Raw genomic sequence first — 16,583 nt, 5'->3', positions numbered from 1 at the left:
TCAAATTTTATCAATTTACACAGTGTGAAAGAGCAATTGCCATGAATCAACATTTCCTTGTGTAATTAGATCCAATAATAAATAGTCAGAATAATGTGAAAATAGTTAAGAAATAGGATAAAAAAAATTGAAGAATGTTAACTAATCAATAGTTAACTTTACAGACTAAAACATTTCATGCTGAAACAAGGCAACTGTCCTGAATCAACATTTTATCACATGATTCGATCAAATGGTGAGTCAAGTTGAGCATAATGTTTCAATACTTACAGGAGTGTCCGTTAAGGGAAGGGCAAGTTCAAACTGTGAAAAAATTTGGACAGTCAATAAACGAATCTGTAAAATGAAAAAACAAAAAAACATCAAAATATTAGAAACAACATAAAAAAAAAAAACAATTATTTTTTTTTTTTTTTTTTACAAAACGTGCAATGTACACATCTCTTCTGTTCACTTCCACTATCAGTAAATAAGTAAAACCGAGAAAAGATAGCATTAGTCAATGAAAACTCTTGAAATATTTGCTATTGGCAAATTTAAAAACTAAATTTCTTATTCAATTTGTTCCTGGTGTTCATGAGTGACAGTGTGAGAGGGTCTTAGTGTGAGAGTAAAATATACCCCCCTTCCTCCAAATATGATTAATCAAAAATAGAACATTAAACGATTAAAATTTGAAACATTAAAATTGATTAGAGATATATTTTTTCTTTTTTAAGAACACAGACCACGATTTGTCATAAATGACTTGGAAACAAAATTAAGTATCTACCTTGTATTAATAAAAAAAAAAAACTATTAACGTCAAAGAAATATTAAATAGACTAACTATTTTATATATAAGATATGCTATCATTCTGAAATGCTTTAACTTTCTGTTTTTATTATTAAATTGCAACATTATCAGGATTTTGATTAATTTCATTCAAAATGATCACTTTCATTGAATCCTATTAGATGTCATATCAAAAAGCATTTCTCCTATCTTTCAAATTCAAAACGTTTCAGCTGCTGTAATTCCAGCCTGTGTTCAGGTATCCTTATTTACTTGCCAGTGCAGAGTTTGATACGAGGTCCATTTTTAATATACAGAAAATCCATCTCAATAAACGGGCATTCTGAATTAGGAGAAAAATTAAAATTGCCTCTAAAAGGATTTTTTCTGCACTGACAAAGGATAGAACAAATGAAGTGTTATATCGGAACAAATGCAACACTTTGATCATAGCCAAAATGGATGTCTTCAGATGTTTTTCCTCATAGTTGGTAATCTAGGAATTTTTAACTTAAATGTTTATTTAATCTTCCAGCTCTCATACCATATCAGTTTAATAATAGTCACTTAGCTTTTTAGCTTTTTTTTGTTTATCTTTCGTGGTAAAATATTTGATAGATAATTTTCACATATCGATCATGTTCCTTAAATATTAAGGTTTCCTTAGAGTCGGAATCAGAGGAAATTCATCACTTTAGGGGTTCGAGTTGGCATTTCAGCTTAAACTATACACTCAACAGCTATCTTTCATTATGTAAACCAACCCCCACCATTTTTTTAATTTTTTACAAAAGTTGAATGTTTTAAATTTTGTTCTGTAAAAAAACAAAAAGATGAAAGAAAAAATATTGAATTCACAGAGCTTTGAAAAACAATTAAAAATGAAAGTTCTACAAATAATATATCGCTATATAAACTCAAGTATGTGTACATATTTGTATATACTATTCACTCCAAAGCAAATTAAATGATCATTATGAATGAACAGATCTATTAGGCATAATAATATGTCATAATGAGGACTATATTTAGTTTAATTTAGTTTTATACAAAGGCAGCAAAACAGGGTGAAAGCCTTTCATGAAAATTCAGATACTTCTGATTTTTGTAGCATTTTAACAATAGGTATTAGACATCAGTTAATGAATTTTTCCCAGATTTCAGTTTCTTTTGGGTATTTTAAAAAGCTTTAGGGAGTCTGATATGGGCACAACTGATTGACTTTACAGTATGTTGCTGACAAAAGACAAGCTTTCTTTTTGAACTAAGACAACATCCTCATCCTTTGCTCATTTTACATGAAATGGGAATTGTTACCACTAGTTTTGCTATGTATTTGTGTAACACCATGGGCGGGTCCTTGTCGTACACACGGGCAAGAAAATGCACACTAACCCTAAGTCTTGGTGGTTACACTTTTAACTCTGTCTAGTGGTGGACCCTTCAAGGGTGATCAGACTCCCACTGGTCACTGGAAAATACCGCTCGGATGCTCGAAATTCACAAAACGTGCCGAACTCTAAGTCTGTGTGGCAACACCGTTTACTTTGGCTAGCTGTAAGTTGCTTCGACTCTGTGCTGAGTTCTCTTGTCAAAACCGCTTAGTCTGTGTTTTCACCATCTGGGCGTCAGGATAGATCTGAAATCAACTGCATCTTCAATTCAACAGGTAATCAACAAAAAGAAAAACCAGTGGTCATTTTTCTTATAACCAAAAAAAATAATTATTCACTGAAAGTTACAAGACTCTGATTGTTCATAAGTTGTGATTAAATACAAATGCTCTAGGGACTGGCGGCTTCCATTAGTAAGGTTATGCTTGTCTCTTCACTGTGTAGATTCAGGGGTTTAGAATAGAGTGAGACTTAAGTCAGGGGTTTCTCTGACTGATGTGAAAGCCCCAAGCTCCAGACTAGTTTTGCCTTTGATTATACTGATTCCATTTCACAATTCTAAGAAAACCAACCTAAGGCAGTTTTTAAAATTCTCAGGCTCTAAAAAAAATTATCCTTTTCTTCTTCTTTAGTGTACATCTCTGACTGCCACTCCTGACAGGAGAGTTCATTGCCTTCACTCTCCATCATGTAGGAGAGTCTCTACCTTTCAGCATCACTCATGTGGGAGGGTCCATCTTTCATTTGCATAACCAAGGGTTTTTTTCCAAATGCCATTTTGTATGAGTAAAAAAATAAATAATTTGGTTATATTTTTGGGGTGATTAAAGTCTCAGGACAAAATTTAATAGACACTTGACTTTGTATTCACCATCTTGTTTTTTCTTATCCAAAAAAACTCATAACATCCGACCTATATTTCAGGTGACCCAATAATAATTTTTGACCACCCAAAATTTGGTTAATGGCTTTCTCCACAGGGGAGGCCTATACAAATGAAGTTGTCAAATAGTCAAAAGGTGCCATGTCTGACATTTTCTTGAGATACCTTTATATTGCAATGTCCTGTTTTCAGCTAGTGTTCTTTTTTTAATGGCTGTTTATGTCAACAGAAATTATCATGACAGAAAACAGATTTCTTCTTTATCAATATCCACAAATAAGTAACTGCATGTATTAAATTGATATCATAACAACCTTTCCTAAGAATGCTCTTTCTTTCCATCAACATCATCCCTGCCATAAACATCATCACCACTATCATCACCGTCATCATCATCAACATCGCCGACACTGTTACACTTGTAACATGTTCTCTCTTCTCAAAATCTTCATGTATTATAAAATAACATTTAAATATTAGCAATACATTTTAAAAAAGTACCAAAAATTTTTGCTCTTATTAAATTTCTTTTTATATAAATATAGGATGGTCTTGTATACCATGATCCCTTCCTACAGACTCACCTGATGAGAAGCGCTGGAAAGATTCTTTTCAATGAAAGAGTAGAGTTTGACGCAAGTTTCTGGACCATAAGCATTTTTCACATTAGTTGATCGAGAAGTGAACCAGAAGAAAATATCAGCAATTTGAAGTGCATGAACGTTGTCACCAAAAGACCTAGACAAAAAAAATTTTTTAAAACAGATTACTTTGGGGAGACTAATTCCATGTGAATAAAACATTTCTGAACACTCATTTGATAAGAGTGTGTTATTCTTGCAAACTTGAAGACTAATGATCATCAATATCCATTGACATGCTGACATGTGCTGGACGGCTTCTAGAGATTAACTTCCAAACTAAGCTTCCACTGGTCTGTATCTCTCTTACTCTCAAATCCATCCTTATTATTGCCTAAATGTTTTCCTTGACATCTTAACTGTTCTATACATGCTAAACCAAAATTTCTCATCAATTCTTTAAACATTACCATACTAGCAACATGTCCTATTCTGCACACCTCTTTCTATACTGTCCAGATTTAACCTTCCTCTGAGATCCGAAATCTATTTTAACATTCTCATATCATTTCTCAACATGCAACACATGTCCTCAACTCTCACTGATCAGTTTTCAATTCCATACATCATCACATTTCATATACATGTTTGATAGACTCTTCTCTTGGTCAACAATTGAAATGCTCAGCTAGTTAGTAATGGTAAAAGTTTTCTGAACTTATTACATCCACTCCTAACTGTTGCAATTATACTATACTAGTTACAATTCCTATATACTAGCTATGATTCCTCTTTGTGTTCCAATACTATCACCAAGATAACAAAACAACTTCAATATCTTCGCTATTCTAATATACTTTTCTTTACATAAGAGTTCACATTCGCCTCTGTTGTCTTACACTTCTTGCACACAAACTCTAAACCTACCAATAATTCCACTGCACTTCTTGCATACCCAATGCTTACAAGTATCACAAAAAAATTGAGTTGTATCTAAGCCCAAAAGGATTATTTTAAATTAGTTTTGTATGCAATGGAGTTGATAACATTATACTTGGTTTTAAATGCAAAGTTGCCAAATATGACTGGCGAGTTGAATCAGAATGTCACTCATAGCTGCTGACCAGAGGAAAAATGGTGACATACCTTTCCCCAGAGAATACAAAAAAAAAAGGAGTCAACTAAATGCAAAACTTGATGGTAATGCTTCTATTAATTCTCTTCATATAAAACCCATTACTAATGATTAACAACTATTTTTCATTCCTAAGTGTAATTATTTAGATCACAAAATTTCTGCTTAGGAGTAAAATATATAAAAATAATAAAACCTGGTGAAACCTGAATGCAATTTTGAGAACTCTATCAGTTGCTTAATCAGTTGAGTTATGAGACATTTTAAGATAATCATTCATACTTGCAAATAATTCTGTTACATTTTAGTATAAAATTATGATTCCAAATGAGTTTCCTCCAAAATGTTATTTATTGGACTAACAATAGAAATTGTTAAAAATATTTATTATTTTTGTGTGTGTGTATATATATATATATATATATATATATATATATATATATATATACACACATACATATATATATATATGATTCAAACACCATTTACTAATTCCAGAGAGTTGATAAAGCATAAAATACTAATTAATTGTAACTGCAATCCATACTAATCAAATAACTTATTAATATGGAATAAATATTATCTACAAATAAGAATGTAAATCGTGTACCTGTTAAAATACATTGCTTTTAAAATACTAAAAGACAAAATATAAAAAATAAGGTATATGTAAAAAGAAAAAAAAAAAAAGATATTCTTACTCCAAGAGCAACTCTACTTTGTCCAATGTGATGCATGCAAAAAACTGTGATTCTTCAACCATGAGATACAAACACTGCACAGCTTGGGCCAATACAAACAGATGCAGGTCTACAAAGACAAAATATATAACATATGTAAAAAGTAAATTGAGAATTTACAGTAATTAAGATATTTACATAATTCTACTGTCTTGCTGATGGAATAAAATTCCAACATACAAAGAGACTTTGTATTATTTGAGTTTTTTGGACTAATGTTTTCATCTTGAGTGTTATTTGTACCACGTTTTGGTTGATGTAACCTCCACCCTTCTTCAGATGAATCTTGTCAAATTTGGGAATCTGCATGGAATTTCAAAAAGAACATTTTATTTAATCCATGCTCTCATGGTCCTAAGTAATTCGCAGTTGTATTTGGGTAGCCCGCAAAAACCTGTGGTTCCAGTGGATACAGTACTTGGTAAAATTCAATTATAAAAGTTACATTCCTGAAGATTGAAGGTTCAATCCTCAGAGCTGGCACCCCTCTCCCAAAATAAATACAACTGCAAATTATTTTGAACTCCTACCAGCCATGGCAGATAGAACAAGTACATGTTACCTCCTGTGGATTAAATAAAATGTTCTGTTTAAAATTCCATGCAGATTTCTGAGTTTGACAAGATACACCTGAAGAAGGTTTTTTTTTTTTTTTTTTTTTTACACAGTGATCACCACTTATCAAGGCCCGGAAGCCACTCAGGGATAAGGGTTATTGCAAGTACATTACGTTAGTGAGGAGATTTTATGAAGTGTTTAATTAGGGGGGCGGTTCATTAGGAATTTGTTAACATTAGACTTGAAGACATCCAAGTTGTAGTCCGGAGGGAAGCAGGCAGACGGAACACAGTTCCACAGGCGTGCAGTTCTAAGAAAGAAGCTTTGCTCATGAAATCCGCGTTTTGATTTAGGCACAGATATAGAGTGGGGAAAATTTTTCACAGTGGATTCAGCTAGACGGGTGTTTTTCGTGAAAGATTGGCGAGGGGGGACCAGGGATTGGAGTTCAAACGAGCACCTGCCATGAAAATAACGATAAAACAAGGATAGGCTCGCAACGTCTCTTCTGTGGGAGAGGGGTTGCAGGGTAGAGAAAAGGGCATCCCCCACTAAACCACAAAGTCTATTTTGTACTCTGTCAAGGCATGATAGGCTGTTTTTGGCAGCTCCTGCCCAGATATGGCAACAGTATTCCATCCTTGGCCGTACTTGGCTTTTATATAGATAGAGAATTGCATCAGTAGTGAGATATCTTCTGGAGCGGTAGAAGGATCCCACCATCTTTCCAGCGACCTTGGCAACAGACTTGATGTACGTGTTCCATTTCAGATCAGGAGTAAAGGTCAAACCCAGAAGCTTGTCAAAACACGGGGCCTCACCCAGACGAGAGCCATCCATCACAATTGATGCCAGCTGGGGATCAGAGCGTTGATGATGTAAGGATAGGAGTTTGGTTTTGGATGCATTAAAGGTAACTAGCCACATCTTCCCCCACTGAACCACGCGCTCGAGATCAGAGGAGAGAGAATCCGAGAGAACTTCGTCATTTACAGCCTTTGATGTGTTGCCGTAGATGGTCGTGTCATCAGCATAGATGTCAACGAATGATTTAAGTATGTGTTTAGGGAGGTCATTGATGTAGATCAGGAAGAGAGTTGGGCCCAGTATTGACCCCTGAGGGACTCCAGCATTTATATTGCAGGCCTCCGATTTTTGTCCATCTACCACTACTCTTATCAGCCTATCGGAGAGAAATGATTTAATGATTGAGAAAACATTTCCAGTTATACCGTAGCTGGAAATCTTGTGAAGTAGACCCTTATGCCATACTTTGTCAAAGGCCTTTGATATGTCAAGAGCAACTGCCCTAGAAAGGAAGCCTTTGTCAAGAGATTCACTAATCCTGTGGGATATAACCGTCAGCACATCTGCGGTAGATCTTGCAGAGCGGAAACCATATTGTTGATGTTTACATCAATTGAAATGTTGTGAAAATAACACGCAAGATGAGAACAGTAGCCCGAAAAACTCAAATAATCAATACCCATCTCAAAAATTCAAAACCATAATACAAAGAGACTTGTAGTGGAAAAAGACAAAGTTTACTCATACATATCAGCATTACTTATGGCTTGTTGAACAAACAAAATTCGAAAGTTAAAGAGAATAGAGTTTTTGCCCGTTTGCATGTAAACTTTTTGTGAGGACATGAGACTGCATCTAAGCTGTTGCTATATTTTAATAGTCCATAACAGTGCTGTTTGCCAAGATGCCGTTAGCCAATAGGCTACAACCAAAGGTATGTATAGTAATTAGTAACACTGTATTGTAAACAACATGGTGTTAAGTTAGAGCTCTCACTAGTAACAGTGTTTAAGTTCTTGCTTATATAGTAAATGGGAAAAGGTGCCTGGCTCCCATAGAAAACTCTTTCTGATTGGTTCAAGTTCCATATAGGCAACCAATCTAGTTTGAATATGTTGATAGAATTGACCAACCAGTATTATTGCTACGAAATAAAAAATGAATATTTCAGAGATTGTTTCTATGAAACTGTTGCTGTTATTATTACTGCTGAAAAAGGGTCCAACAGACAAAACATTATTTTTAATAAAATTGCTCTTCCATTGTGAATAAAAGATGTTACCTTGCAGAGGATGCTTTTCATCAGATCTAGTGATGCTGACCCAAAGTTTTTGGACGGATTTTTTCAGATCATCTGTGTTTGATTGGGGTCTTGTTTGCAGAATGATAAAAAAAGAAGAATGGATACAAAATATCAAACAATTTTTTAAAAGAATGATATACAATTCTATATGATAATTTTAATTGAAATGCTTCAATTAAAAAAAAAATTGAAAAAATAACATTATTCACATTTGAACTAGTGTCTTCATTCAATTTTTTTTATATTCAAATTTTGGTCACAGTATTCTTTAGCCATTTACAGATGTTTGTTTTTAATTTAATAAATATGAACAGCATAAGAACAATCTATTTTTGTAATTTCAATAGGACGCATTTAACAAACTTTCCTATTTTAATGTACATGTGAAAACATCCTAAAAGGACAATAGGCAAAATAGTTTGATTAAAAAACACAAAATATGGAAACTATTCTAAATATAAATAATGTAAATTTTTGTGAAATTTTGTTCATATAAATTCTAATTTTCTTACCAAGTATTTTGTTAATAACAGTAAAAAATAAGGCAGGCATATACAACATACACTCCCTCTAATTTTTTTTGTTATTTTATTATTGCAGATTAAATAGAAACATGTTTTAATGTTAAAAATTAGAAGTTTTAGCAAGGATGTTCAACCTTCTTATTTAATTTTAGTGATTTTCTAGCTAGTCTCATTCATAGGGAAAAGGGGGATTTCATAATGAGAAGATTTTAGTGTTCAATGGATAACAGTAATCTGAAGATTTTTTTTACAAAGAAAATAAAATATTTAAAATTCTTAATCCATAATATAAATCTCGCCTGTCTGTTTAAATGTATGTATGTATGTTTGTATGTCTGCCTAAAATTTTTAACAGACGATGAATTTTCACGAGATCGGTATCATTTTAAAGCTCGACCCTTCGGAGGACAAATATAAAAAAATTGGCTAAAAACATTAATTTCTTCACCTTCAACTGGGCACTTTTTACAAGGAGGGGTCGCTTTTTTCGCCAATGTTTTCGAAAGTTATCCCCTCTTTTCGATTGACTAGGTTAATTTAAACCTTCGCCACTTCCAGTTTGGCGATGGACGTCACCTTTATTTTTTTTCACATTCTTTTCCTCCTTCGCGGTACGGGTTCGAGCTTGCCTGCCTACTACCACTTTTTTTTTTTGTTCAACACACACCTCTAAACACCTGGGTAACGCTGGGCACCCAGGATTGTATCATTTAAAGGTTATTATACATTGAGCTTACAGAGTAAATTGAACATCACATCTAAAAGTTTAACAAATACTTGCTTTTTAGTTTTTTTTAAACATGTTATATAAAAAAAAAAAAAATAGTGCTTAATTAATAGCAATTTGTTTATATTAGGTCATTTAAAGCTTTAGAAAGAGCTGGATCTGAAAATTTAAAAATTGTGATTAGAGTTGATAAAATTTCTTTGCTATTCTCTCACAATTTTTCGGCCGATGTAATCCTCAACTGTCTTCAGGCGTATCTTGTCGAACTCAAGAATCTGAACAAAACCCTTTATTTAATATACGAGAGTAGTATGCTATTGTTCCATCATTTATGACTAGATAGAAATCTCAAGTAATTAATTTTAGTATCGTCTGTACTAAGGATTGAACCCTCAATCCAAGAATGTCACTTAGAACTGAATTTTGCTTAGTATTTTATCCATTACATCACAAGCCCTTATTGAGAGAATAATATTCAATATGAGAATAGGAGTCCGAATAATCCAAATCTTCATGACTAAAATTTATAGGAGTCCGAATAATCCAAATCTTCATGACTAAAATTTAGAAACAAAATGGATATTGTTCTAAATAGACAGAGATTAGTAATTAGAATGTTTGGTACTTGTACAGTTTAATGAAGACATTAAAAAATGAAAATATTGAAAAAAAAAAGTTATATTGCATGTATCTGTTTTGGACTGAACTTCTCCAAAAGAAATTTCACTTAATTTGATTCAATAATTTTTTTTTTTTTTGTAGAAAACATGTTTTTATGACAGCGTGCTGAAGGTAGCGATGTTTGGATTTTTAGAACATGCCACGGGGAGATAACTCAGTCTAAAGTGCCCACACTTAAATAATAGCTTTTCTTAAAAATCAAAACATAGCTACTTTTTGATCAGTATCATAACAAATTGTTTTTTTGCTGTTACAAAAAAAAAAAAAAAAAAAAAAATACTTGATCAAATTAAGTCAAATTTTTTTTTTCAGAGAACTTCATTCCATAACAGATACGTACAATATAACTTTTTCTCGATATTTTCATTTTTTATGTCTTGATTAAACTGTACAAGTACTGGATGTTTATATTTGTACTGAGAGGGTACATATATTGGCTAATAATTAGAATATTAAAGTCATTTTCAGTTTCCATTCGGAAGACTCAAATATTTACTAGTAATTAGAATGTGCCCTAAGAGAGCTGATATTTTGGCTCGCAATAGAATGTCTATGTAACTGTTAATTTGTACTAGGAGGGCACATAAGTCCACATAAAAATAGTATTTGATTTTAGTTTTCACTGATTTTTCTTAGTTGGAAATTTGCTTTTAAAATCATTTGTTTACATTTTGGTTGTATCCAATGCTATGATGTCACATCATGTGCTATGTTGTTTTAATATATAAGCATGATAAAAGAAATGGTACCCACAGTAAATATGAAGTTTAAACAATATTTTATCACATTGGTAAAAACATTAACACAAATAACAAAAACTGTTAAATACCTGATGTGAGGCATACAAACAATAGCTGCCCACGTTAACACCAACTGCTGCCTGTTGTTAAGATCCAGATCAGAGATGAGACTATGAATATAATTACTAAAAGCAACTTTGTTAGTGCAAGTTCTGGAAAGAAAAAAAAAAAAGAGGTTTAATGTAATGCTTTGAATTTCAAATTCACTTAATAAAATATTTCTATTTTACCAACTTCCAAGTGACTTCTTGTGAGAAAATTATATTTGGAGTAGATTTTCTTACTCATGCAAAGAACCTAATGATCGTCGTTCAAAGGAAATGCATAGAAGCTGATCAAGGTTAAAATAACATCATGGAGCAGATAGATATTTTTCTAACATTATAGTAAAACTAAAATATTTGTCTCGGGATCAGTAAAATTAATTCTCCACACAATGTTGCACCACTTCTACATCCCCTTGCAAATATTAAATTTAAGATATAACATTACTAAGCCTTATGTCAAGAATCCGCATTCAAATTTTAATCAAAATCCATGATTTGATTTCTCAAATATGACTGCAATTTAAGGCTAAGCTTAAGGAGTCATAAAAATAAATTGAAATTCAAAGAATTTTGTTTAATTGGTATCTAACTATGAATCAAATTTAATGAAAATCTGAAATATTTTTACTTTCAATTGGAAGGTTGAGCCCATGTTATTCCCCCTAAAACTCTTAAAATATAAAAAAAAAAAAAAATTAGGGAATATTTATTAACTGATGTCTAATACCTATTGTTAACATTTCACAAAAATTGGAAGTATCTAAATTTTAACAAAAGGGCTTATACCCCCTTTTTCTTCTATTTTGCATAAAACTAAATATAGCCCATATTACCAAGCCTTATGCCAATAAGCTGTGTTCTAAAATTCATAACTATTGGTTAAATAATTTAGGAGAGAACTGTGTGCATACAAATATATAAACATATATACACATATCTAGCTTTATATATACTATATAGGTTTTGTATATACTAGATACATGTACAAACAGTTTATGCTGCATATTGCTTGGTCTAATCCCAATTGATTAATTCAACTTAGTGTGTAATATTAATAGTGACCAACGTCCACCATTAATTTACAAATTTATATAAAAAAGGGAAGCGCCAAAATGATCTCCTACATGGATATTTGAATTGGAAACCAAGCTCAAATTCATATCAATCTTTTACATTCACTTAATTAGATTTCCACTGGAGAATGTATGAATCTTTGTTCAATGAATTGTAAACAATATTATTTGGCATTAGATTAAGCAAAAAGAGTTGATATAAAACACACAAAAAGATCAACATTTCTGAGCTAAACAACATCAGCTATAAAATGTTTATTCAACAAAGATTACGAAAGAACAAAACTCAAGAATAACATAGCAAAATTTTACCTTTTAAGTACAATATCAAAATCTATAAAATACTGCTGGTAGCCATCAAGTTCTGTAGCATCTAATGCAGGAGGGCTTTTAGAGAGAATCAATTCTGTAGCCATCAACAGTGACTTTTCTTGAATTAAATTAGATTCGCCTTTCATTGCCAGCTGCATAAACTCCGTCAATGGATATAAGACATTCTGAAAAAAAAATATATATATATCTTTTATGAAAAATAGCCAGGTAACCATTTTTTTCACATTTATTTTATGCTAAAATAATTTAATTCTGTTGGTTACAGGTTTCTTCTTTTTTTTCCTGGTAGTTGAAAACAATTTACGTAAATTTATCTTTTTTGTTGTTGTCAAAACTAAAAAAGATTTATAAAGTCATTATCAAATGTTTCTAAAATATAAAAATATATTTGACACTTATCAAGTATTAAAAAAATTATAATTGTGCAAAACATTTTCATTATATACATACAAGTTAGGTTAAAAAAAATGTTGTATACCAAAGTTTATACAAATTCATTTATATTCATCAGTATTTTTTTTATATAAAATAAAATCAAATTTGATCGGTAAACGATTTCTAGCAAGTACTATTATGATGATTGTGTTGTATTATGTCCCTTGACTGTTGATCTTAATGTAAACAGAAAATGTAGGAAGAAATATTTCGCTATTAAAATGTGTTTATTCTTATTTTAAAAAAAGTACTTGATGAATTTGCATAAATTTTGGTGTACTGTCTTTTGTAAAACTAACATGTAAATACATGCTGAAATTTTTGTGCCTTTTTTATTTATTTTCGTTTTACAAGCAGTTTTTAATATTTAGGTGAAACTGGATACATACCATATATTTTTATGATAAATAAAAAGAAGAAAATTATGGTGATAGTTTGCCCTACATTATAATGAAAAAGATTTCCTGGTACATTATGACAAAGATTTCCAGACAATCTTTCCTATCATTTCTAGTCTCTGCAACTATGTTTAGCTAGCTTAGTTAAACTATTGTTATATCTGACAGAACTAGGCTGACATTTATTTTGCATCCTTAGCATGCCTGTTTGATAGGGAAAATTTCAACATTACTGACAGAAACAAAATCGAAACATCCACCTTATTCAGATTGATGTGGTTTAAAATGGAAAGGAGATAAGCATCCAAGCCTCATTGAATAAATGATTTAGTATTCACCCAATAGTCTATCGATCAGAAAGTGGGTTAAAGCCAAATTTGGCAATCATATGTCCACAATGATAATGTTTGGTAAATCTCAAATCCAAGAGAGGGTGAGTGAGTGAGTGTGTTTGCTTAACGGCATTTCAATTTCTACGGGGTCATTTAATGTCAAGAAAAGGTTTTTTGATGATGAAAATTTTATCTTCAGAAGCAAGATGCTTTAAATTTGCCGAAAAGTTTGTTTTCAGATGTAAAAAGTTTGTTTTTCTAAAGTAAAATATTATTTGTTTAGTTTACAGTAGTTTGAATAAATTTGTTTCTTTTAAGTACTTTACAATTTGTTGAGGGAGACTTTTCCAATGTTTGCTGTTCCAAAATATTTCTTCCTGGTGTGTTTGTGTCTTCTACACTGTCAGTAAATGTTTGATTGTTATTTGTCGGTTGCAGAGTGTGCAGTTTGGTTTTTCCTCTGCTTTGATTAGGTAGGAATGAGTTAGTTTTGTGTGTTCGATTCGTATTTGGTTCAGTATAATTTCCTCTCTTCTTCCTTTCAAAGCTTTTTGTTTTTCACTTCTGATTCTTGGCTGATGCTCATGCAATTTTTTCTCTGTGCACTTTTTCTATTCCTCTTGCCACCTGTTTTTCAGGTATTCATTATTTTTTTTCTTTTCAGGTCTGTCTGTGGTATTTTGATTTTTTTGATTTGATGGTTTGTGGCTTCTATAGCCAGTTTGTCAGCTTTTCATTTCCTGAGATGCCAACATGGCTTGATATATTATTTTACCTTTTTCGGTTATTTTATCATATTCCTGTATAATTTCTGTGATGAAAAGGTGTTTAGTTTTTTTCCTCTTCAAGGGACATGATGCAGGATAAGGAGTCTGTATATATGAACTTTTGTTGGTGTCTTTGATGTATTTGAGTGCCATTTTGATGGCTTGTAGTTCAGCTGTATATATTGAGGTATTGTTGAGCAGCCGTATTTGGTATTAGCTTTGCCCATTTGTATATGCTGCACCCATTCCATTTTGGTTTTCAATCGTTATTATTTCTTTGTATTCTGCATATTTTTCTCTAAGTTCTCTGAAGTTTCTTCTGTTTGTTAAATTATTTGTAATGTTTTTCTTATACTTAGTGAGTGTTGAGTCAATTTTTGGTGTCCATGATGATCTGTCATTTATTTTTTGTGTAACTATGTTGTCTGGTTTTTCATTGATTTGGAATATTATTTGTTTAATTCTGTGTCTAAAGGAGGGTATATTTTTTGTTTGGTTTCCCTGAATAAAAGTTTGTAAATTGTAAGTTGATGTTGGGTTTTCGGGATTGCTTTGCAGTTTTGTTGCATACTGCAAAGCTAGTTTTTCCCATCTTACATGTAGGGGTGGTTCATAGGCTTCTACATGTAAGTTTTGCATTGGTAGAGTTTGTCTCAAACCTTGATTCTATATGGTTAACAGTTGTTTTTGTAGGATTTGTGAGTGGAACTGTATATGGCACAACCATAGTCCAGTTTGGATCTGATATGTGTATAGCATATTTTGAGCATTGTAGCCTGGTCTGTTCCCCAGTCTAGTTTGGATATTATTTTTAAGATGTTTATTGCTTTTGTGCTCTTTAAAGTTCAGTTTATTATCAAAAATGATTCCTAAGAATTTGGTATGTTGTAGGGACTGGTATTATTGTCCGTCTAGTTTGAGCAGTGTGTCAAGGTAGTATTTTTGTTTCCTACAAAAGTGGACACGTGGTTTTGCTTTTGGATATTTTAAATCCATTTTGATGAGGCAATGCTGCATTTGTTTTTAAATAGTTGCCATGTTTGGTGATGAGCAAGTTATAGAGAAGTCATCAACGAATAGTATTTTTTCAGATCCTGTGTTAATGGTTTTAGTTATATCATTGATTTTAATTAAAAATATGGTGACGGATAGTACACTACCCTGAGGTACCCCTGTTTCTTGTATGTATTGGTCTGATGTTATGTTTCCCAAGCATACTTTATATGTTCTGTAAGATAGGAATTCTTGGATAAACATTGCTAGGTTTCCTCTGATTCCCATATTATGATTCATACACTTTTTCAAGATCAAAAAAGATTGAGACCACATGGTAGTTTCTTATTAGACCATTACGGATAAATGTTTCTAGTCGAATAAGTTAGTCCTTAGTACCTTGGTTTTGTCTAAATCCACTTTGGTGTCTGGAGATGATGTTATATTTTTCTAAATGCCACATCAGTCTTGTATTGACCATTCTTTCCATTGTTTTACGGACAACTTATTAGAGCGATATGACGATAATTGGTAGGGTTCAGTGGTCCTTTCCTGGCTAAGGAATTTGGATGATATTTGATTCAAGCATGTGTTTCAGGAGGTTGTTAGACTACCATATTTCGTTAATTATCTGTTGTTGAGGGAGGTATCTGGCAGGTGTTTTAAGAACTGATAGTAGATGATGTCTGGTCTTTACTTTTATGTATTGCATTTTTGAGTTCTATTATAGTGAATGAAGTGTTATAGTATTCCTTGTAATTGGATGCGAAATTGAGTCTTTCCTTTTCTCCATTATTTTTATATTTTTGGAATTTAAGGGAGTAGTGGTTGGGTGACGAGTTTTGGCTGAATCCATTCGCAATTTCTCCTTTGTCTAAAGTTTATCTTCCATTTGGTGCGCTTATATGGTTTATTGGCATTCCAAGTTTTTTCCCCAGTTATTTTTCTTATTATTTCCCATGTTTTTTTTTTGGTAGCATGTTGTTGTTTAGTTTAGAAATATAATTTTGCCAGGTTTCTTTTTTGCTTTTTTTCATAATGTAGCATGCTTTTACTCATGTTTGTTGGTATTTATGGAGGTTGATTTTTGTAGGATATTGTTTCAAGAAGTTTAGCATTTTTTTCTGTTGGTTATTGCCCCTTTGTTTTGAACCATTGCATTGATTTTGGGTGTGGTTTAGTGGAAGATTTTGGGATTGTTCTGGTTGCTATTTTGTTTAGTATATTGGTGAAAGCTAATATTGAATCGGGCTTGTTAACTATTTCTTGGCTAATTAATGTTGAGCAAAGTTTGCTG

At 32.0% G+C, this 16,583-nt stretch overlaps 1 protein-coding gene across 1 annotated transcript in view; it reads right to left on the bottom strand.

Moving 5' to 3' along the window:
* LOC145286076 (small subunit processome component 20 homolog) overlaps positions 1-16,583 on the bottom strand; it is a 169,371-nt gene that overhangs the window by 108,132 nt on the left and 44,656 nt on the right. Inside the window, exons 14-19 of the mRNA XM_080134747.1 lie at positions 12,341-12,525; positions 10,938-11,060; positions 8,156-8,244; positions 5,470-5,578; positions 3,637-3,790; positions 271-336 (exon numbers count right to left, since the gene is read on the bottom strand). Of these exons, the coding sequence (XP_079990873.1) occupies positions 271-336; positions 3,637-3,790; positions 5,470-5,578; positions 8,156-8,244; positions 10,938-11,060; positions 12,341-12,525 (726 nt within the window). The remainder of the gene's footprint in view (positions 1-270; positions 337-3,636; positions 3,791-5,469; positions 5,579-8,155; positions 8,245-10,937; positions 11,061-12,340; positions 12,526-16,583) is intronic.

Source organism: Euprymna scolopes, chromosome 10 (genome assembly GCF_053919585.1).
Source record: "Euprymna scolopes isolate OS-2025 chromosome 10, ASM5391958v1, whole genome shotgun sequence".
Taxonomy (NCBI): domain Eukaryota; kingdom Metazoa; phylum Mollusca; class Cephalopoda; order Sepiida; family Sepiolidae; genus Euprymna; species Euprymna scolopes.
This window is presented reverse-complemented; position numbering and strand designations above follow the sequence as displayed.